This window comes from Neodiprion virginianus, chromosome 2, assembly GCF_021901495.1.
Source record: "Neodiprion virginianus isolate iyNeoVirg1 chromosome 2, iyNeoVirg1.1, whole genome shotgun sequence".
NCBI lineage: Eukaryota > Metazoa > Arthropoda > Insecta > Hymenoptera > Diprionidae > Neodiprion > Neodiprion virginianus.
In genome coordinates, this window is record NC_060878.1 from 194,420 (window position 1) to 218,538 (window position 24,119).

Sequence of the window (24,119 nt, forward strand, 5' to 3'; positions counted from 1 at the left end):
ATCACCAGGCAGACAAGTTGTTAGAAACATTAACAACGACACGGAAGACATTGATTACTCGGAGTTGAACGAAATACTGAAACAGCTTGCCGACGTCCGGAGCTTCAAGCGTACGGAGATTCTCGACGATGTTACAGAGATGACGGAGTCGTTCGGATTAGAGGGAAGTGTTCATTCCGGAGGAGATTCACGCGAGGCTTTAATCCCGTTCATTAGTGAAAAAAGCGAACCGGACGAGACGAAGAATATGCCGAATTGTAAGGATCTAGCGGCGCGGGATTTCTTACGATTGAAACTGTATCTGAGGCTACTTCGCAATGTTGGTCAACCTGGAAGTAGGTGGTATCTCGACATGCTGCGAAAGTTCCAGCCCCTTCTTTCTACCGCGAATGGTACAATTGATAAGCGCAACACGGACAAGGACCAAAACAACGATGGCGATCGGGGAAGAAAATTGGACGCCCCAAACATAGCGGGCAATTTGAGAGTTAGAAGGGTGTCGTCCATGACGCTCGGAGCTGTCGATGATAATGAAGTTCAACGTGAGATTAAAGTGGAATCATCGGAGGAGGAACAGGAAACACCACCCGTTACTTCTAGTTTACTTAACGGTAGCCATAAAAGCATTTAATTTCAAATTATAGGTATAATCAAACGGATTGAATATCGCACGTATGAAATTTTGGTAATTTTACCTATTTCTTCAACTTCAAGCCAACAACGCCGAGGACAGTCGAGTCGTAAATTCCATCAGTTATCTGGTAAAAGCGAAGCTGCAGTGTGCAAAATTGGAATTGGATCATCAGCTGAAACTACAAGAGTTAGAGGTATGATTAAATCATCATCTCGAAGGAGTTGTTATTTTCACGAAACAAAAATATTTATCGTTATGAAACGTATTGTGTTTGGGAAAAAGATGGAGGAGAAGGCGTTGAAGGTGAAAATAGCCGAGATGACGGTTCACGAAACTAAACTACGAATCCAAGCTCTGATCGAGGAAAGGCTCCGTGGTAGAGAACTTGACGAATTACGCCTGGCTCAGATGAATGCCGAAAAAGTGAGTATGTTATATGTTCACGTATACGAGGATGATCGTGTGGGAAAACTGTTCGAATATTTGTGCAATTTCTTCAGATTCGACATTCTGTTGAAAGCTCATATCGGTCCGTTTTTTCTAGGCCATTACGGGTGTGCGGTCACGTATAAGTTGCCCCAGAAATACCTATAATATTATTTCCATTCTTAATCGAGTCTTGTCTGGGGTATTAATAATTTCTCGCTTAACGAACGCTCGAATATTTAAACTGCTCAGTGTCTGATCAATTCTAATTCAGGCAACGATATAGGTCAATGGCCAGGTAACATCCCGACGATGTGATAGATTAGCCATAGCCGTGGAATAGCGGTGACAATGATTGGCCGACGCAAGATGAAATCCTTGACTCTCCGGTTACTCTGTGATTGCATAAGCTGTACGTACTTTACCGTCCGAAATGATTGGACCAATTGACATTGAAATTTGTCTATTCAGAATGAATCGCGATAGTCCGGTGGTTGAGTTTACTTACTTTGTTCGAGTGACTCGCGGAATCGTAGATAAAAACTGATAAGAGAAACGCAACCAGGATGTACTCTAGTTTAACCAATGACAATGTCAACGGCTGGTGCTCGACTCGCCTACTTGTTTGATTCATTCGAAAATTATCTATACCCGCTATTATTCAGAAGTTAAGAGCACGTTTGCAAGTGTTGATCTATTTTCAGACTCGGTCAGAGGTGGAACACGTAGCCCGACTCGCCGCCCTGGGTGCCACCACGTCACAGGATCCCGCTTCTAACGGCAGCGACTTAGGGGATGGGAAGTGTTCCAGACATCTTTATAAAAGTAACTGCAACGGCGTCAGGTACAGACAGCATCAGCATCAGTAGAGAGCAGTTTCTTCATTGCAAGACACCAACGGCGATACGAGTATGAATTTTTCTGACCCCGAGTGAAAATAATGAAAATTGAATTGTCAATTATTCTCAACTGCGGAGAATGACATTTAGACCTTCGGTATCTGTTTGGGAGTAATGTACCAAGTTTTGTGTATCCATACATTTCTATCAGCCGACGACAATATTTTTTGCTCAATCTTTTGAACAGGATAGTCATTTTCCACGTAGATTGCACTTACTATTGCTAATTATAATTAAGGATGCAGACAAACCTGAGCGCTTACCTTTATGGTATCCCATGATAAATTGGTTTGTGCCGGCCGTGTGTAAGCCTGGAAAGGTTGAAAAAGGTTTAAACAGCCTCGACACGTTTGAGAAAGGTTCTTTTTCATTTATTTAATGTTCAATTGGGCATATAATCTCGATATCGTATCGTTTAAAAAACAGATTACCGATCATACAAAATAACAATATATTATGCGTTTATTAATTTCTTTGAGAACGGACAACGTCAACATAGGTATACATTATAAGGCGTAACATTCAACAGATCAGCTTTTATTACGATACAAACTATAATAATTATTATTAATTCTAGCAAGACACGGCAAAATTTTTCTCTTCTTTCTTTTCATATTTTAGTTTCCGTTTTTTTTTTTTTTTCTTAAGTTCTTTTTATATTATATTTTCCAATTATATTATTATTATTTAATTTACTTCATGATTTCTTATTGCGTTTCACTCATTTTTCTTGTAATATTGATTGTTAATAATTATCACAGAAAGTTCATGAAACAAAACGTTGTTAATAAAACGACGAGGATGATGATAAAAGAAAAATTAATGTTATACTTAGGAATAATAATAAAAACAACAACGACAACAACAACGATCTTTCGATACAGATAAAAATACACAGTACGATAAATCAAACTATTTCACGCTGGACCGTTAATTATTATAACCGTCATGTACGCATAGTGTATAATTATGAATGTGCTCCACCTATCTCGTAAGCATGTGTAAGGTGGAAGTACGTGTGAGGATCATACCCAAAATTGAAAATGTCAAGTACTCGAGTCCTTGTCGACTCTGATTCTGCTTTGAACCGCAGCCTAGAAGTGTGTCGGGAGAACTCGGTGACACTCTCAAGTGTTACCAGCACTGGGCATTACAATTTCGAACACCGCTTACGGCTCAGCAACGAAGAGTAAGAATTACGTATAATAACACTTTCAAGAGCATATGCGATTACGCTTGTATTTTTGGGCATAACTGCGAAACCTTACTCATCCCATTCTTAGCTATTAACGAGTTAACATAGCCAACTGGAAACCCCGCTTAAGTATTTTAGTTGCTTAACCATCGCCGTCGAGCCCCGCCAAATCCACTTTGCGGTTTGCGGTTTGCGCGACGTGTTAGAGGCAATTAAATTCCCGCGGTATTGGGGCGCGGCGTGGCGGAGGGTGATGGCGGCGACAGTTTTCTGAATAAGTAAGGATTTATATTATCAACAATACCGATGACAGATAAATGTATCCGAAATGCAACCGAGTGGTAAATATTTTGAATGCTGCCGAGTTTTTAATTTAATAATAATAATTCCCGTTGCTGCTTCCGTATGAGAATAAGGCATCAGGCTCGCAAGACAGTTTTCCAAGTCTTGAATATCCGACGAGTACGGTATATATGTAGGCGCGCTGCATTAATGTATATACTTATACGTATAAAGATTCAGCGGGGTAAGGATATAATATCGGTTTTGTTCAACATCTCACGCAAGCGATTATTCTGTGATATTTTTACGACTCCGATCCCGATGGTACGGTGTATAGGTGAAATTTGGCAGACCTTTAAGCTATAAATATCGAGTATTGGAAAAATGGAAACCGATTTATTTTCGAAGTGATTTCATTTTCGGCGAGTAATTCATCGGAGAAACTCTACTTTCCATTTACATCACGTAGCGAATCGAGAACCCGCCACGCCTGCATTGATTTCTCGTTGAGTAAACGAAGTCGTCCTTGCAAGAGAAAAAATGAGTTTCGAAAACTCCCGACAACTTCTACTTTCAATTGTTTGTTTGCGGACAATTGTTTAGAATCATAAATGAGATTGCGAAAAATATCTACACGGATCGATCGATTCTTCCCTGTGAAAGGTTCCGTGATGCGTGTGCACGCGTGAAACAAAAAAAATGATGTCCGTGCCAACGAATATCGGCAACGAAATGTAATTTAGTCATGAAACGTTACTCAAGTAACGGCAGGAAAGTAGAGAGTTCTCAAATTTCTCCTTGAGAGCGTCACTGGATCGCCTTTTAAAGCGGATAGGTATATATGTAGTATAGGTCGAAAGCACGGAGGGCTGGAGAAGCGGAAAGTGAGTAGGAGAGCGGTGATAAAAACGATGAGAAAAAAAGGGATCGTAAAATTCTTGATAGGAACTACGTAACATTTTATTTGCATTTGAAAGCACCCGAAGCTGTCACGCGGCTGTTCCTCGAATTTTTCTTAGGAAGCGCCGCCATTTCGCCGTTCCTGCGAGTCCGATACCATCGCTCACTCGTTTACATGTGATAAAATAGGTATATACGTAAAAGACAGTACACGTGTCGTGGATGCGAGGAAGGAGGTGAAAAAAACTGAAAGGATCTTACTCGATGACGGAAGGAGAGGAGAGAAGTAAGAGAAAAACAGGAAAAGTATAAGATAAGCGAGATCGGCGCCGTACATACGTATGGATATGTACGGAAAGGTTGGCCGAGCTTTACTTTATCGACATGCTAGTCGGAATCGTTTATTCATTCCTTTATTCCGTTCGATAAACACAATGAATCGAGGGACGACGCGACGAAAGAAGCCGCTCTAAGATCACGAGGGTGGAATTGTGTCTGATTCTGAGGTGCGTTTGCATAAAGCCACGATTGAAAAAGGAGCAACGGATCGAGCAAAGCACAGACGTTCACGTCAAATTTCGTTCGTTATCGAATACGTCGTACTATCGTATGAATTGCATCTTATACTAATTGTAATTATAATATTTTATATCAGTTATACGCGTACAACATAATATACTATATGTCCTCAATTATTTACTTCCTATATTATTGCGTAATCGTCAATCGTTATTCATTATAATTATCATTATAATTATCATTATCGTTATCATTATCATCAATAATATAACACTGTGATCATCAAATACATGTATTTGAATACGTCTTATTAAAATTAGGATTATTGTCACAGACGCGGTTTTTCGACATCGTTTAACATTCTGCGGTGAGGTGCCGACGGTATCAACATATTTATTCTTATTATTGCTATTAAATACGGTGATTAAGAATTAATTTCATTTGTAAAACAATCATTGTCGTTGTTGTTGTTGCTGTTGTTGTTGTTGTTATGTCGTTATCATTATCATTATTATTATCACTATAGTAGGTGTACAAGTATAGTATTTATAACTGTTTTCTACGTTTAATAGACATGAATTACATACCCCTACTGCGTATATAGCGCTCCGTGAAAATATACCCAATAGGCGACGCGGCGTAAGTACAATGAAACAGCGGCGTTGTATTTCCCAAAATTGTCTCGTAAATTACAGTCAGACCTCACGTAAAAGCTGATTACTAGAGAATCACCGAGGAATGAATCACTACTGCTTACCATAGATGCCGTTGCTGCTGCTGCTACCCGAAACGTAAAATTAACCATTGAGATTGCGAGTTGCGATCGATTCGTGCGAGACTAATCGGACTACGATTAGAATCTTCGCAGGGTAATTAAAACTTCTGAATTTTAAATTCGGGAAATATTCGACCGTTGGAGAAAGTTGAAAAACGCGTCGACTATTTTTACGTACACGGTAGATCTCGGAGGCTTGCACGGATTTGGAGGCGGCAGTTTTTGGAGATATGTGTAAATTAATGTAGGTGGAGCTATTCGAGAAAAGGCCTGTCGTAACATGCTCATTTTGTATGGTATGCGAAGACAATTGCATACAAAAAACAAAAATTTTCTTGCCGTCAAAAATTTTACAGCCAGACTGACAATCAGTGATTGTTATATAAGTGAATACCGCGCGTGTGATAAACGTTAGAAGATTTAGAAGTGCTTCATGATAATCTTAATGTAAAACTCGATAAAATTGAATTAATTTCTACGAAAGTTCTTAACACTATATTATGCATAGAGGCATTTTTTTTTTTTCCAATAATTATTCAGTAAGTACTATCGAATTAAACTCCCCCTAATTTATTAACCGCGAAGAACCAGCCGGCCACACTATGCCACAAGAATTAAGCAGCTATAAATCTTGTTACGCGGTATATTAGTTAGTTTTATAGAAAATAGTCCAAGTTATGTCATTCCTTCCCGCCTGTTTCAACTTATCGTACTAGCTCTTCATAGGAGGTATAAGCTAGTATCATATCTACAATAAATATAGGTAGCTACGAGTAGTAATACAATATTTACGTAAGGAGTAATAATTACGTGTCACCATTGTATGTACTCGTATGCCTCTTAATTCACTCGCCGATAATACAGCCAAAGTTTTTGCCACAGAGAATATATCGTGCGCTATTTCTAGGGGATTTCTCATCTCATAGCTCTTTTCTGATCAAAAAGGGTCAATCAATCGCCTATAAGTCACAAGTGTAGATGCAGTTTGAACAATAATTTAACCAGCCATGAATTTATAGATTGATTGGACTGATGAGAATTGTCCAAAAAAATATGGTGAATTTAAACAACTTCAAAATCTTTGTCAGTATCAACCTCGTTCTTATAGCGAAATGCAGATTTTCAATTTTAACCACGTCGTAGCTTTAAGGTATCATTGGGCGGATATTCTCAAACAAAAGTGAGTCTCGGTGAGAATATTGATTACTTTGCGATAAGATAAAAATCTCAACAAAATCGATCATAATCGAGTTGATAAGTTGCAAGTTGAATTATTCAAAATCCTCGAAAATTTCAAAAAAATTCATAGGTATTCAGAAAAATCAATGAAATCATTTTATGTAAAATATAAAAAATTTCACTAGAGATTTGCGAGACAAATTTTTATTGCAACCATTCATCAACAACTTTTTGGAATTATCATTATTCTAAGCGAATTGTCTTATCAACTTGGTTGTTGATTTTTTCCAGATTTCCATCTCACCGCAAAGTGTTCAATATTCTCACCGAGACTCAGTTTTGGTTGGTAATATACATCCAATAATACCTTAATATGGAAAATAATAAATGTTGTCTAGAATTATTTGGCAAGCCAGTTTAGAAATTACCGTTCCGCGTAGAGTTTGCATCTTGAGTATTAATCCTTAATGACGTGTTATATTGATCCAGGTCCACTGGATCTGACCGACGACTTCTATTTCAATCTAAGGAACGAGACATACTACTTCGTATCGAATTCACCTTCCGACCAACGATCTACGCTCAACGTTAGCCTAACTAATCTACTTTCAGATAAATTTTACGCTCAATTCTCTACTTGAATAACAATTTTTCCACTCCTAATGTTAACTAACGTCAAAAAGGTGTTGCAGGCGGGGGTTTGATCACGACGGTTTGTCCGAAACATCTTACGTACCTATTAAAAAGTGAAAACTTACTTACTATATACTACTAGACTTTTTTTTCATTCACTTTACTTTTACTCCGGATCATTTTATCATTTATGAAATCACACATCGTAAGTCTTAGACATGCAACTATTCAACAATTGTACCAATAGCATATTATTACGTAGACTTTGCAAATACTTAATTAAGTTGCAGTGCCAGCTTGATTCTTGCGTGTGGCGTTAAATTGTTTCTTATTCTTAGCTTATCAATTTTAATTCAATTATTGCTACCGACATTATTATTATTATTATTATTATTATTGTTGTTGTTATTATTGTTATTATTGTTAGGTTAAAAGTTATATTTCAAATAGGTAAAATATCGTAACAACCAGGACTTGATATAGAAAAATCACGCACATCGGGAAAGGTGCGCTGAAGGCTTTAACCCGGTAACGTCGCGATGCTCGGTAGGCCAATTTTGAATGTCTTCGAAAGTTTTTTTTTAAGCGACAGGATTAGGCCGTACGCTATGTTGACCTGATGGACCGATGAATTGACCAGCCGGATTCCTTGCGGAAACAATCCTCAAAAATTCATAACCCCATTGCTACCGACGATAAACTAACGGAATATTTTACCTATGGTATATTGCAATAATTGTCAGAGTTCTTTGCCAAATGACGTTTTTCGCCTCAGCAGTTGGTAAAATTATTATACGAACAAGAGGGAATTCATTCGAAAATCTGTCTCGTCCAATTTCTGCGGGGTGATATTTCTAACAAATAACAATTTGCATATTGCATGTATTTAATGTGTATACACTGTTGGAAAAATTTAATTAGACGTAATGTCCCAGCAGGTCTACTTTATATTTGTGTAATTTTTCACATTTCTGTTAATGAATACAATACACAGTTTTGTAAATTTTACGTTTAAACTGTCGTATCAACGTTTAAGCTGTAATTTTTAATTTTTTCTTCACTTAGCCATACACTAAAAAATGGTCAAGTCAACCCAAGAATTTTAGTCGACTTGCTAGAACATGTTTTTTCTAACCGTGCTTGCTTACATTACCACTCACGGGTCTTCTGTCTCATACTACAAGGAATCCCAAACCTAGATATACAAATACTGATAGAACACGTTTAGAGACTTGCTTCAGAGGTTAAAATTCAGACACTCGTCGGTTAGAGTTGGAGAAATTCTATCTCGGTACTTTTTTATGGAGCGTGAAATTTTCTATCAGAATCTATATTCAGATAGTTTATAAGTCAAACCGTTTACGAGAGAAAAATATTGGAAAGTTTTTTAGTTTTTTTTTGCGAGCTATTTAAATCGAAAATGGCAAAAATCAAGAAATCATATTTGACTGAGATGATTTGTTTGTGATGCAGTACCGAAATTTTGATGCGCGTGTGAAAAAAAAATTCAACACCCTAATAACTCCCCTGTTGGCTAAACCCGTGGGGTACCCTCTTTTTCATCGGGGTAACAACAAAGTATCATGTTTTCTATATTTTTTTCACTGTTGTCCGAATAAAGTAAGTACAACTAAAGCTATTGATGGTATTTTTTGATAAACTTTAGGTATTGAAAGAAAAAAAAAAATGCTTTCAATAGTCATGTACGAAATTGTTGATAAAATGAAAAACTAGAGCCAATATCTAAAAAGTACGCATACTTCTAGGGTCGTCGACATCAATTCTTTCACAGACCACTAAAAAATATCAAGGGCAAGAAAACCACTGTTGACCAGTGACAATCAGAGCGACGGCTAGGTGAACATAATCCGACAGCGAATACCGATATGTACAGACTGCGAAAGTCTTTTCCTGCGTAGTTGAAGTTAAACAGCGCTGCGCCCCCTTCAAACTCCGTTGATTCGAGTAATTCGAGTAACACTGGCAACTCGGTCTTAACTTCCAGTCCCGAGGGGAACTTGGATGGCGTAGCAGTGCCACGGCTGCGATGTGCCACTCTGGTTCAGGGGTGAGGTGAATGTTACCGGCTTCTCCCTCGAATTACTTTCACCATTTGGGAAAGTATTCTTCCGAGCATACTTTATACCGCCGTCGACTTTGCCGATGTTAGCTCAGGCATGGCTTATCGTAAGGCTGCTGTAGATCATTAGTTGGCGCAAGGTTGGATGATAGTATATACGAGGGCTCTTCTTTTTGATTTCTTCTTAATTTTCAAGAGTATTTCAATAGCAAGAATTTATCCACATTTTGTTCGTTCTGAACTGGAGATTAAAAAAGAATGAAGAATTTGCGTGGAAGAATTTCATCACACGCGCAAAGGAAGTGGAAAATTTTATTCAAAATAACAATTTTGCTCCGCGTCTCCCACTCAATACGTATTAGGCACAGGTATAATTTGAGGTCGTGGCGAAACAATTTTTCTGACGAATACTTGAAGACTCAATGGTTTCATTCAGTTAAACATTCTTTGCGACCGGCATTCCCGGCATTAATTATACTGTACTTTCTTCAAATAGCCAGGTAAGCCGTAATTTAGGAACAACGTGCGTAGGTAGAAAAAAGGTTATATCATTTTTAAGTATCTTTTATAGCCTGTGTAATATGCGAAACGACGGTTATACTCCGGAGTCCCATCTCTTCTCCTGCTCCGACCTGCCTTTGTTCTCCCCCCAGTTTGCTCTTTGCTGCAGAAATTCGTACTTTTCTCATTGTCGATGTACCGGTTAGTTCCTCATTGTTCGTCGACAAAGCGGGAAAGAAGGATACTTGAAGACCGATCTCTTCGAAGAGGAGTTCCTAACCTGCCCGCTTGTGACCTTCGTATTTGATGACCGTAACTCCTTTCCGAAAGCTTCGAATCGTGCGCGTAGGTGAATGAATACATGGGTTATTTGATATCGTTTTAACCGAAATAAATAATGAAGTAACACCTGTTTTTGCAATAGAATTGACTAACGAGTGAAAGGTAAAAGTTTCCGCATTCAAATCGAGGTGCCGGATGAAATATTTTCTCACTGCAGGCTTATCGATACTCGGGATCTCCTTCCAATTTATCGTTATTCACGCTCCCAACCACGCTGAAATGCGTAAGCACAACGCACTTGAGCATTAGCGGGTACGAACGTGCACTTAGGAGTGAAAAAAGCCCACGCCCCAACGATACTGTACTGCCAACCGTGGCTCCGTGTCAGCTCAAAGAGTCAAAGACGGAAAAACCGGGGCGGAGAAACCCCTCGAAATTTATCTGCCCGAGGTTACCTACAATCGAAAGGGGAGCTCCCTGGTACGTGGGCGTGTGATCCAAGCCATGGACGCAGCATAATACGATATCGATATCATCCCTTCACCGGCGAACCTCTCGCGATGAAAATAAATCTACTCAAACGCATCGAAAAACGATTTTTCAATTACCCGACGAAAATTTATCACTCCATGCCCTATGCATCTATGTTGCAGCGTTTATATCTTCATCTGCGATTTCCGACATCGCGAAAAAGCTAATGGCCAATATCCTCTCTCCGTCTGCCCAACACTCCGGAGGACAAGTTTTCCATCGCTTATTACTAATCCGTGAAAATCGCGTCACGTTGGTTGCCATCGACGTTTCTGACAGGGCTTACATCGCTTGTCGTGTGTTAACGGGCGCGGTTGAAGGTTTGACCGTTGTCATGACTGTGGCTGTCACCGCTCTCAATCGCAGACACAATCCTGTTTACAGGTTTGGAAACTCTGCGCCTAATTTGTAAAATGGGATTTCTAGTCTGGGTGGAGCCTGAGGCGAACCTTCGGAGTGGGTGTTGAAAAATTCTCTGCCTCTTCAACGATCCTCACGAGGTTCATCGATCCCTTAAAGGTCACAGTGATATCCTGAACGTTGGGTTCGAGGTTGATTCATCTGGTGCTTAAGCCAGCGGTCTTTCAACGGATTTCGTTTTTTGATGTCAAGCAGTTTCGAGGAGTTAGTTGGCCACTCGTGACTGTTAATCAATTTATGCACAACCGCGATAATATGAACGTCGATCGAGAGGATAAACAAAAAATTATCTACGAGGACTCGGAGTGAACTATATACCTTCGATTCGCTTCTCTGGCCTTATAAGAGTTGCAAGGTGGCTGGTATAATCCTCCGGTAATTATTCGTCCACTCTCCGAATCTCGTCGATGCGAATAACTGTCCAATTTTGTTCTTACTCTTCTTCTTGTCTTTTCTCTTTTCTCCAACTTGTAACTTCGTTGGGTGTACGCGAGGGGCTGAGTGACGACGGCCAAATGTTATCAAAGATACGGGAATCGTCTCGTTGAATATTTCTATTTGACTCGGGCCATCGATTGATAATGAATACCTGAGAATACCGAAGTGTAGAGGTTCGGAAGATTCGGCAGGCTTGTGAAATCTTGAACACCTTCCTCTAAGGGCCTAGGGATTCGCCGCCCAAGGACAAGGCCTGGACGATTCTTGGGTCGGCTTTGCTTCCTTCTCGGAATTCTTCGAGTGTCAGTTTGTCGTCGTGATTTTTATCCATTTGATCGAAAATCTTGTCCACTCTTTTCTGAGGTGTATTTTCATCCTCGGCCTGAGGTTGTTGCCCCTGAAATAAACAAAATTCGAACTTCACTCATCGACGGAACTTCGACGCAAATGAAGTTGATGTAATTTAAATTGCGTACGATAACGGCACAGGGATATTATGGGATACGGATTCAGTCTCGCCCTCAAACGCTACTCGTTATTCCGACAATTTACTTTACAATTACAGTAACTGCCAGATAAATATTTCAGCCTTCGCTTTTCCCTCTACATGGTGGTAAATAGTCTACTAATGTACACCTCGCCTTAGGAGACTATGCCAGTGTAACGGGTCGAGAAGTAACTACTGATTTTCGCGATTTTTTATACGTTAAATTAAACCACTCGCGAAGAATAGACAATACATTTTTCAACATTTATCTTATAAGGTGAAAATGACTTCGAAAAAAAGGAGTCCTCACGGTGTACACGCGATTCTGGCTGTAAATATTACCTAAAACAATATTTGTAAAAAGATTATCAATCAGTGTGAAAGCCGCTATCTTGCTGTCAAATTTTGGCAGCGGCTTAAACAAAAGGTATCGAATTCAGCCTAGTTTTTCGTTGAAAAATATATGAAGATTTCGGCGAATAAATTAAAAAATTAAAGTTCCGTAGCAAGATGAAGAATGGATAGATAGCTTGAAAGCTCCTCCTTTGAGAGTGTGCACTGTTTTGAAAGATCGAGTTTCCAGAAAACTGTTGAAAAAAAAAAAACTGTAAAAAAATAAAAATAAGTGTTCAAAAATTGACTTTGATTTGATATAAAAAAATCAGACTGATTAGCGTATTTGAATCATCGAAAAAAAATAGCGCAAACCAGCTATTTTTCGACCCGTTACACTAGCATGGTCCCTTAACTACAGCAATCGACGTATTATGGCATATTATGGCACCAAGCCACGTCCCCGTGTCAGATGTTGAGTGATTCATAGGTACCGTGTGTAGTTAAATTTTCAAGCCACAGACTGTGGGAAGTGCAAAACGGTGTTGTTCAATAATTTAATACTTGCACGCTCTATTTTATAAATGCGGTCGGAGTTGTTTAAACTTATTGTTAGTCGATACCGAGTCCATTGAACTCTTTTAACCTGCGTATGCATATCATTTATGCATATCGTGCATTTTGTTATGTCTGTCATGAGTTTCCCTCGAGTATGCCATCGACAAGCTGTAATGCATTCTTCGTGAAAGTCTGTGACTGAAACGTTTTTTATTTCTCATGGGAAAATTGTCGCTTGCGAATTACAGCAGTTTTCAAATTGAAGAGTTTGAAATGGAAGATGGCTCGAGGATCGTCCTTTCTATAATTATAATCAAACCACGGTAACTCAAACCTTGCGTCCTTAATATACTGTATTGTCTTCGAATTCAATAAAATTACGGACCTTGTTAAATTCACAGTCATTTTGAAATCACACCGCCAGAACACAAAGGTGATGCAGAGAAACGTAATTTCTGCCACACGTTCATGCCATAACAAACACTTATATGCATAGCTATCAATCATCGTTAGGTACGATGCGTCGAGAAATCTGACGGAATCTCTCTATGAAACTCGGTGAGTGATTATACTCTACTTTAAAGAATGCCTAATTTTATCATTCCCAGACGGATATTGAAAATCGAACCTGCCTGTGTTTCAAGCATAGTATTCGGCACGGCTCGCTGTATAACCGCATCTACTTTTGTCTGGGACACGGCATATAAATATAGATGCCGCTAATACATCCGACACGTTTCGCTCTACGAGCCTTTCTACTTTAAATGCAATCAAGAGTACCACGTACGATTTCAAATAAATGTTAATGATTTCCATCGCCGATCGTCGAATGGCGTAACGATGTTTTCGTATATTATGCAACGCGGTATACGTATAACATATTCGTAGATAAACTATTTCTGTTTCAACTATAACGTTCGATTACTCGCTTCTGGCTCGTCGAATTAAATAGTTATAGGTATTCTATGTATTGAATAGCGTGTTGCGACTAATTGTGAGTCTACTTACCACCATCTGATATATCGCATCGACAATGTTGTACATTTCGTCCCTCGTGATGAACCCGTCGTTGTCGACGTCGTACAGACGGAATGCCCCTAGAATTTTAAATATTTTTGCTTGCTAGTTGAAACAAGAAAATAGTGCACGACAGCAAGTGGAATAAGGTTGTAGAAGAACTGTAAACGGACGATGGGAAATGATTGGGTATAAAATATGTAGTATGACTTTACAGGTGTAAAGGTTTCAACTCACAGTGTAATTTTTCATCAAGATTTCCTCTAGACGTCACGGAAAGCGCTCTTATAAACTCTTCGAACTCGATGGTGCCATCCTGTAACAGAAAAACGTTGGAGGCGATGTTTCGAACTACCAAACGATTCAAATTCAAGGTAGTTCGGTAGCGACAATAGCGTCATCCGACGGACAATCGTGAGCACTGTATTTCTCAAATAATCGGAAAATGAATCTGGCAACGCCGCGTGATGTGCTTGCGTTGCAGCCTGCTCGAACCTTCGGTCTTTACCTCGCTGTAACCTTTAGTTTTTTGAATAAAAATGTCAGATCAGTTACGATTTAAGGGGAAAATCGCAAAAAATAAAAATAAAGCGTTTTAACAATGCCATATCTAAACGGCAGAAAACAAACAATTCGAATATCGCGCGTAATGTGCATACTTGCGACGTTGCCAGACGTACAACCCAACCAAAATTAAAGTCGGATTTTTTTTTTTTAGATCATGTTATTCATTATTAAATGACGGACAAAATTGACAAAAATTTGATACAATATTCCTATATAAATATACGTTTCGCCTTACTCAATATTTTCTTCCATCCGATACATTTCATTCTTCTTCAATATTTAAACGACCAATTCGAAAGTAACGGTTTTTATCCCAGTCTCTGTCTACACAATACAAAATAGCTCCACTTTTTAAATCCAAAAACTCGGTAACTAAACGGTAAATCATTTTCAAACTTGACAGGATTGTTTGAAATCACTCGAAAAATTATGTAATCCAAACACATGTGAATTAAAAATTCTCGAAATTACCGCCCAACTACCTTCAGCGACGGCGGCATGGAGTACAATAGCAATGTTAGGAAGGGAAAGCCGCGTTCGTCTGGCCATCTACACGTATACCTCACTTCACGGATCGTCGCGTCTAGTCTCCGCAACTTGGCCGGATTACTACTTAAAATTAGTGTCGGAATAGCCAGTAGTGAGTGGAGCGTAGCCGTCAGGCACGTTGCGAGTCTCATTACGTCTTGGGGCCGGGCGTAAAGATGTGGAAGAATGAAAAAATTGCAGGACCACAATATCGAATTTTTAAAGAAGCGAATACTTTATTCGTAGAAAATACAAGTATCGAAAGTAGAAGTATGGAGAAGTAAAATAATAGAAAGGTCAGAACATAGAATGCCGAACTGTTGAATCTTCAGAATTCTTCTTAGTAATATAGAATCGCATACAAATTCTCGATTTTGCCGTTCTACGTTTTGATCCTTCAAAATTTTTTCATTATGTATTTTGACTTTCTCTATTTACAATTTTGCATACTCGGACTTGCCACATTTTCAAATTTCATTAATCAGATTTTACGCATATATAAAAATTCGATATTCTGGTCCTTCTATTAATCGACATTTTTAGTTTTTTACCTCCACCCCGTCTTGGATCAGATGTAACAGCTTTTTTTATCACCGATTCACGCATCAAGACGGATTTGGTTCATTTCAATATCCAGAATTATAACATAGCATAGTGTAAATAATACTGACGTGACCCAATCGAGATAAAATTACCACGAGCAGAGAATTTCTATTTACGTGTTTTGAACTACGATCACCGAGAAGCTAATTATTCATCACTGATCGCAGATCGAAACAACGATCTGTAACGGATACGAGCCGAACACCCATTTGTAAATTTCGTCCATTTTAATCTATCTCTCTCTTTCTATAGGTTGAAATAATATTTGTAACTCGGCCCTTTTTTAACGGTGAAATTCCGTCGGGTAGTCGAGTCTCTATTAGAACTTATCAAATTCGGTGCCATTTTCGCTTCGACACTGACAAGCAAAAGTTTACTGAAAATATTGGAGATGTACCTATTATCACGATCTTCACAGAGGTCGGCGTGGCGCCTTATCAGAATAATGATTTGATCTGATGCGGATGTACTTACACTGTTTTCGTCGAAGACTCTGAAGACGAGAGAAGCAAATTTGGACGGATCGCCTTGCGGAAAAAATTGTTTGTAGATTTTGATGAAACCCTGGAATGTCGAATAAAGATGTGTTAAACGATGGATTGTTTTTGTTTAGCTTGCACCGTTTAACACGTTGGTACTTCGACGTGTTTCTGATGCATCGGTTTTTTTTTTTTTTTTTTTTTTCAAGTAGAGTGATATGACTGACTGACTGATTGTGCAGCGTCATAGCAGAAGGTGCACACATTCGTATCACAGGTCTGCAATCAAAGCACTTCCCAGGTGTTACTAATAGATTTTTATTCATTGAAACTGGGAAAATACTTAAAAAGTTCCATCACGTCGAATTTTTTCTTCAACTCGTGTTTGTAGTTTAATTTAGAGCGAAACTCCCGTTTAATTCGAAATCTGGTATCCTAATCTTGATTATAAAAATCCCTTGCAAAATTGATTTCTTACTTCCATTTGATAAGCATTACAGCGAGACTCAAGAATAAATACAAATAGGAAAACAGAAAATGGAAAGCTGAAGCGTCTTCGGAGAAGTATCAAAAAAGGAAAAAAATGTTTCGTAGGCAAAAAAAAAAAAAAAAATTAACAAGAAATTAAGTAAATTTCATGAAGAAATAGTTTGTTTAATTTTCTAAGAAATATTGTTCAGTACATTGTAATGAAATCGTGGTGTTTTTCATTATTGTTTGCTTTTTTTTATGCAAACACCTTGTATTTTGCAAGAATACTGTACGTGATGGAGAGAAATGGAAGTCATTTCTGGATTCAGCACACTAAAAAACATAAAGTTTACTAAAAACATCCCATGCGGCTGAAATTTTTTTTTTCCGAAGACCTGTGTATTCGAACGATTGCTCAGACAATGCTATATCCTTGAACTTAAACGATATTTAAACAACCTGTACAATACTTTAAACTTGGAATCTGTATTCACCTGCTCTGTGAGGAGACCGTTTGGGCAATCTTTGAGGAATCCTTTGTGCCTGAAAGGTAAACGGGAGAATGATGATGTCAATTTCATAAGAGCTACGAGTATGCGATCACCGCTTGCAAACGAGTGGAATTGCACAAATCTCCACAACTCATTGGAACTTGTGCGAAACGAACTTGTGCTGTAATTAATTTTGTGTACTTACCACTGCCTGATCTCCTTTTCCGTAACTAAAACAGACAAAAATAACAAATAGTAAAATAAACAGTTGAATACCCAAAAAACGTAGTTTGTGTACGAAGAAGTAAACCAATTGGGAGAATAATAAAAATTATTTGTTTTAATTCGCATCGACTCTCATACAATTTTGTTCACTACAGATACTTTATTTAACCTGTAGTTAATAAAAACAATGTATCGCGCTTGGTATTATCACAATCATCATCAATCATGGGAACTTGTAATGCAATAAGCAGAGCAAAGAATCCACCGTATGGATACGGTCAGGGAAGGTAAGCATGGCCATGTCTGGACCACAAAGAATCGAAATTTCAAGAAATCCGATTTTTCATTTCTTAGATATTCTGTTTCTACAAACTTTTGCAAACACTATGGCGTAAGTCCAACGTAAAAAGATCTCAAAATTGAGCTCATGAACGCCAAAAATTTTATGCCGTATACAGCAGGAACGCTTTTGGGCTCGGGAAGAAAATCTCAGGCATTAACAAAAGAAGCTTACAGAGTGGAAAAGTGTCGACGTTCTCCGATTGCTACCGCAGCTGCGGAGGGTAACTTGAAAAAGTTATTTCACAGCCCGAGCAATTTTTGAGGTTCGCTTGAAGTTATGAAATATCGATGTTCTAATAGGTATCAAAAATTTTATTACATTCTAGAAGATTTTCCTGAATTTATTCAGATTTTAGAAAAGTGAGTTTCTTTGTCGAGTTTCTAAATCATACTTCAGATAAGCTGGGTCCAAAAGTTCTCAAAAAAATTTCGATTGCGTTTTTCGTCATGTACTTTCGTACGAAAAATTATAGAGCCAATCTAACAACGAGACATCGACGTATAATCTTGATCGGGATGTGACGGAATGCCCCATCTGTACGTAAAAGCTAGCACGACTTGTACATCAATTCGAGATGTCCCGATCTTATTTCCTAAATTAATTTAACTTATTTCCACAATTAGCAACCTTTGCCGGGAGTTTTATGCAAAGAAATTACCTGCACCACTTCTCAATTTGAATTATTACGAACCGTGAGCTTGCGGTTACTGAAATACAAAGTCCATAATTACTCGCGCAAATTATCGGCTGCATAATTAATAGCTACAACGGGGTGGAAAATATAATTACACCATCCGTTCCGGCAGAAGAAACAGTTTGTTCTTGTCAGAAATACGCCGACAGCCTTCGTCGTTTCATCCAGCGTTCACTTCGCACTCGAAGATCATTCCTGCCTCTTTGCCTGTAATATTTATCTCCCACTCTGCAGTTCTCTCGCATCGCCTGTACTGATATTTTCGTCGTTTATCTCCTTTTTTAGTTGTTTTTTTCTACATAATATTCCGCGGCAAACGCAAGCAGAATCAAATATATTTTCCAATATCCAGCAAAACCTTTCGCGAGACGGACAATCGTGTTTTTCCCCAGCTACATTCCTCGATGCCTGTATGTAAATAGAGCTGTAACGTTATACCCTCCTTGTGTATTATATTCGTATGGTAATTCCCTCGGAGAATCGCGTACCTCAGTTTATGGGTATATGTATACGATGCCTTGCAGCGGCGAAGTCGGATGAAAACGAGATGAAAACGAGATGGAAACTCGATTCACTCGATTCCGAGGAAGAATTGGGCGAGAGTGTCGAACGAAATTATCTCTCATTGTCGGTAGCTCGATTCGACCTCATCGTAACGCAGCCCGGATCTATAACTTGAGGCTGCGTATAATAATAACGCCGAATACGGGGCCGGGGTCACGCCATGGCACGGCGTGAATTACGGGGCCCGGTGTCGGTGATATTGAGACGGGTGAAAACGAGGTGACACAATTTATCTCATTTCCGGAGTAAAGCGAATCTTCGTTTCGGGATTCGAGGAGAACCATGAGAGGGAATTGCGCCAAGGGCATCGCGCGATCCATCCCTGCACGGTTTATATCGTAGTTCGCGCTAAAATCTTACATTGCGAGCCGTTCCACGTAGGTTTATCTGCGTGCCGGATCGTGCAACGTATACCAGCTTCTCATGTTATCGCAGCGTCGTCGTCCGTGACCCGGTCACATTCTCCGCACGTCCTCGCAAATTTCTTAATGGGGTATACCTAGTCGGGATTTTTCAAAGATCGATTTTCCTTTAAATCATTTTATTTTCGTAACGACCGTACATTCGAGTATAAGCACAGAAGATTTCATGTCGATTCGACAAATGTTGCCGAAGTTACGCGCACGTTTGCGAAGATGCCCCGGATCGTTTAAAAGTGCTTGTGAAACTTTGAACGTATTTTTCTCAAAACTGTGTTTACAAAGTCGGCGGGGAAAATTTCTCGGAAACGGCTCAGCCGACAAGTCTCAAATTTTTACACGAGCTTTATGAATATATTGTTCAGTCCTTGATCGAAGGTTTTTTCTCGCCGGTAAATATTTTACATTTTGTAATCAAATTAAGGCGAAAATTTTTATGGAAAATCGCAATAGTGTTTTCTGCAGCCTCCGTTTTGTTAAAAATTAATATTTTGCTTATTCCTTCCATCGTAAACCAGATAATACCTTACATTAACTAAATCTGTTTGTTTTTTTATTCCGACTGATCCAGTCCAGAGATATATCCCTCACCGCAAGACGTCGTTTTTTTAGAGGTGCACCCGGAGATCGGCCTCAACAGCTTTAAAAATCATTATTTCTGCAACTAAAAAATATCAGAACGAAGTTCAATGCTACAGCAATATGTGTATAAATTTTTATATTACCACTGAAATGTCTCTTTATGAAAAATCCTTGAAAAATCGTTTGTTTTCGGCCGCCCAATTGGTTATAACCCCAAGTCTCACGGAAAGCTCTTGCGCTCTTGTAAGACAAGGCGGCGGAGTGGGTAGATCACCTTTTTCTCACAGTTGACGAACCACCCTAGTAATCAAGTACATAATCGCTTCTACCGGAGCGAAAGAGCCTGCAAACGCTTCACGGTTACACGTGTAACACGTCGAAGGCTCGAGTATCGAGGCGTGGCAAAAGCTGCTCGTTTTCCAAGCAGTTTTACCATCCGATTCGACGGAAGCAAGTCACGAATTTGCATACACATAGGTATAACCTTTTTACGGCTGCGGCAAGTGGAACTGTAAGTAAAGTAGGCCGAGGACATGCGATCGCAGGCGGGCGACAACGTACAGGGTACTTATATACTTGTATGTATATATTGTATATCTACCGACAGCAAAATCTGATAGAAAACGAAAGTATAGCTAGCCAGAGAATGGAACTCCTCACCTTCAATCTCAGCTCGCCGCGGTATAAAACAGGCCGCATTTACAAACAACGTATATACGTGTACAAGCAAATGTCACGCCCCGAGACAATTCGCACCCTAGGACTGAAGTTGGCCTCCTTGTCCCGTTTTGTCTCTATTTCCTGACTCGTTCGAAATAAAAGTTAATCAAAGACGAGAAAATCTGTACTTATCCGCCTACTTGGTTAGAATTTCGTTAGGTGGGTGCACGACTAGATTTTATCCATCGCCTCAACATTCCGTACCATTGTCTCGTTTAGCCGAGAGAGGAAGAAGTCGGATAAATTCCACGATTTCTTCTCCCGTTCGCTGTAAAGTGGAAATTATTCCCCCTGCCTTGTGAAATGGACCTACCATAACTTTCACAATCTTTATCATTTATAATCAGCTTTGCGTTACTTCGTTCACGGAAATCTTTTTCTCTCGTCTTTTTCTTTTTTGTTCGTTAAGAAGACGCATCTGTAGAAAAGCGTACCGAAGAGAAAGAAATGAAATGAAATGAAAGTTCAATTTTCGAGGAAACCTACCATAAGCTCCCAGCGTTAGTTTTTCCCACGTTCTCGATATTCTGATTAGCAGTATCCCAATCTAGCCAATCTAGAAGGATGAAAATCCTGAATGGATGTTACGCTTGGTGCTGAAATATGCGAGGGACACTTCTTAACCCTTTTAGCCACAGAAGCCACTATAGTCGCATCCTTTTTCTTTTTCTTTTCTTTGTCATTTCTTTTATATTCCATGAAAAATCCTGACTTTTTTGCATTATACAGGTAATGAAATACTTCAACTCTGGAATGATTAGGATTTTCTGTGAATCCATAATTTTTTATAATTGTTACAAGTAAACGAATGTAAAAAAGATAAAACGTGTTTACGTGAATATAAGTCGTTAGCGGAGAAATTTGATGATAAATTTACACTAAAAACACTTGGAATTCATTCGTTGACAAAGAGAGATCTCAGAATGACCACGAGATTTACAAAATTCAATGCATAGGGGTAGTTTTCACCCTCCTTAGGGGTGCGCACAGATAGTAATGGGGATTGCACATATTCTCGGCCTGAAATTGTACTGTCTCAAAATAAATATTCATGTAAATCTCATTCAAGAACACTGTCTAAAACAGGCTTGATAATTCATCCTGTTTTCACCCCATTTTAGGGGTTGTTTTTAGTTTTATTAAATTTTTGACATCAGTTTCGCATTCAGTGTCGAAAAATACATAGGAAACGTATAATTGCGCTTGCGTGCCTACAAAAATTGAAATGCGTGACTGAAAGAATTAAGTGTCACGATTTATATTTTTATATGAAATGAACGTTGAAACGTACATTAACGTACATGTATGTTCAGTACGATATCCCCAGAGGTTTGCACAAATTATCTAATGAGTTATTATTCTGTCCGTCACTGCGGTATCTACTTCCCTTTGTTTGCCTACGGCTGGAACTGCAACTACAAACCACTGAAAATCTGTGTGATTACACCTCAAAGGAAAATGTAAGCATCTTTGACGAACGGGTGTGTTAGGGAAAGATTTCGCTCATGGGGAGTCTTATTACAGCTGTTTATTCATCTTTTGATGTGTGACGAGAATTTTGTATCCTTGCTGACCGGGTTAGTAAAATAAAATTCAGTTTCGTCTCACCGGTGGTTTAAAAACGTCAATATCTCAAAACGTTTTGGGGGCGTGAAAGAAGTCAGCTGATCAGTAGTGAAACGATCGTTTCGATCGATGGCCAAGGGGACTGATATACCGAAAAAATTGATTTCGGTTTCGACTTTACATGTCCATGACATAACCCTCGGACTTGGAACGGAAAAATTCGACGCGCATCTTTTCACCACGGCTGGATCTCATCTTTTTTCAATCTGCGTATGTTCTCCTCTTGTCAACAGCAATAATTACCTACGTCCAATTTCCGTGTAACACAAGCCTCTTTGCCTTTTAAATTTATTTGTCGAGATGAAACGTTAGCGAAATATTAACGTTCTTGAGTAAGTTTTAAATTGGAAACGCTTATCGGCGTGTTGACTGCTGGTTTTTTTTTTTTTTTTTTCTACGCAACTCCCGAATTAATTTATGTCTCCTCAAATCTAGGTTCCGTAGGTAGGTATAATGTTTAAATAACGATAAAGTTATGTCTGTTATATTGAAATTTACGGCGACACAAGTTCATTTAACTAACGTAAACTAAATTGCAGACAGGTGGCGATTAACGCTGCACCTTCAAATCTACACGCTTACTCAAGTTCCGATTGCTTACGAGCCAAGTTTGGAAGTTCCGTTCGAGTCCCAAGTTCGTCCGTCGCCGATAGCTCGTATCAATCGACTGAGCTGAATCCTATTACAGAATTTAATACCGTTATAAGCTGGCTGCAATTGGTGCGCGCTCGATGTGATTTCTTCATTTTCCAATGAACAAGAAAAACGAAATTCTACGGTAAATGCATTTTGTGCGTACAGCATACTCATGTATCGGTTCAGCGAGTTAAAATCGCTATAACGTTGATCGCGAGCTGGAAAATAGTAGGTTCCACAGCTATGAAAGAACATGATTGAACCGAATCGTAGGGGATCCCACGACCAAAACCATGATCCGTAGCATCCCGGCTAAAACGGTATAAAATCGAAAGATTAGACAACCCTTGACCCGACTAGGCGGTTAGTAACGGTCGGAAACACAGCAGCTTCGTAAGGGGTCCACTTCTGCTATGTTGAAATAAAAAAAAAAAAAATAGGTGGACGGGATGTATAACGTCATCTCATCCGATATACAAAATTTGAATAGATTTTATTATTTTATTATTTACTAAAATTTTTTGTCGTCAGACATTTTACGCGCAGCGTTTGGCCCGGACGAATCTTCAAAAATGCCGAAAAATTTAGCCGACCTGTTCCATAGCGTCCCGATTGAGTTTTTTTTTTAATCATTTCTATGGCTGCTGTCCCGGACACTACCGGGACACGACGGCCAATGACTACGAACCAACTCAGGGTTCGTAGTACAGAGAGCCGTGGTTACATTCACAGATACCTTTCAATCTTATCCAAATACTCTTTTATTCGGAAGTTCGTAATTATTTACAATCCAGCGTACGTCACGTGTAACGCACAATCGTCATAATACACCGAAATGCATCGCAATGCTTTGATTCTGGATCAAGGAGCCAAAAATTCGAAATTTAGCGCATGTACATGCGTACTGCGCCTCACGCCGGAGTCCCAACGCGGTCGCATGGACATTTTTAAGTCCACGCCGCCGCCACTGACTGATCCGTTTAATACGTATCCGCACATACTCGTATTCAACTTCAAATTGACGGACTCCCACCTCGTACCGCTGTTGCTTGTAAACCGATATCTACTTAACTGTCTCGAGC

The 24,119-nt window shown here is 39.1% G+C and overlaps 1 protein-coding gene across 5 annotated transcripts in view; it reads right to left on the reverse strand.

Annotated features, from left to right (window-relative positions):
* Window positions 1–2,324: 2,324 nt before the first annotated feature.
* Window positions 2,325–24,119, reverse strand: part of LOC124297575 (frequenin-1) — a 28,817-nt gene continuing 7,022 nt past the window's right edge. For 4 of the 5 annotated variants that reach the window (XM_046748747.1, XM_046748744.1, XM_046748746.1 and 1 more), the window contains exons 3-8: window positions 17,434–17,458; window positions 17,232–17,280; window positions 16,262–16,351; window positions 14,327–14,405; window positions 14,081–14,169; window positions 2,325–12,091 (exon numbers count right to left, since the gene is read on the reverse strand). In XM_046748747.1, the coding sequence (XP_046604703.1) occupies window positions 11,912–12,091; window positions 14,081–14,169; window positions 14,327–14,405; window positions 16,262–16,351; window positions 17,232–17,280; window positions 17,434–17,458 (512 nt within the window). In that variant the 3' untranslated portion in view covers window positions 2,325–11,911. The remainder of the gene's footprint in view (window positions 12,092–14,080; window positions 14,170–14,326; window positions 14,406–16,261; window positions 16,352–17,231; window positions 17,281–17,433; window positions 17,459–24,119) is intronic. The other variant, XM_046748748.1, reaches the window with a different exon arrangement.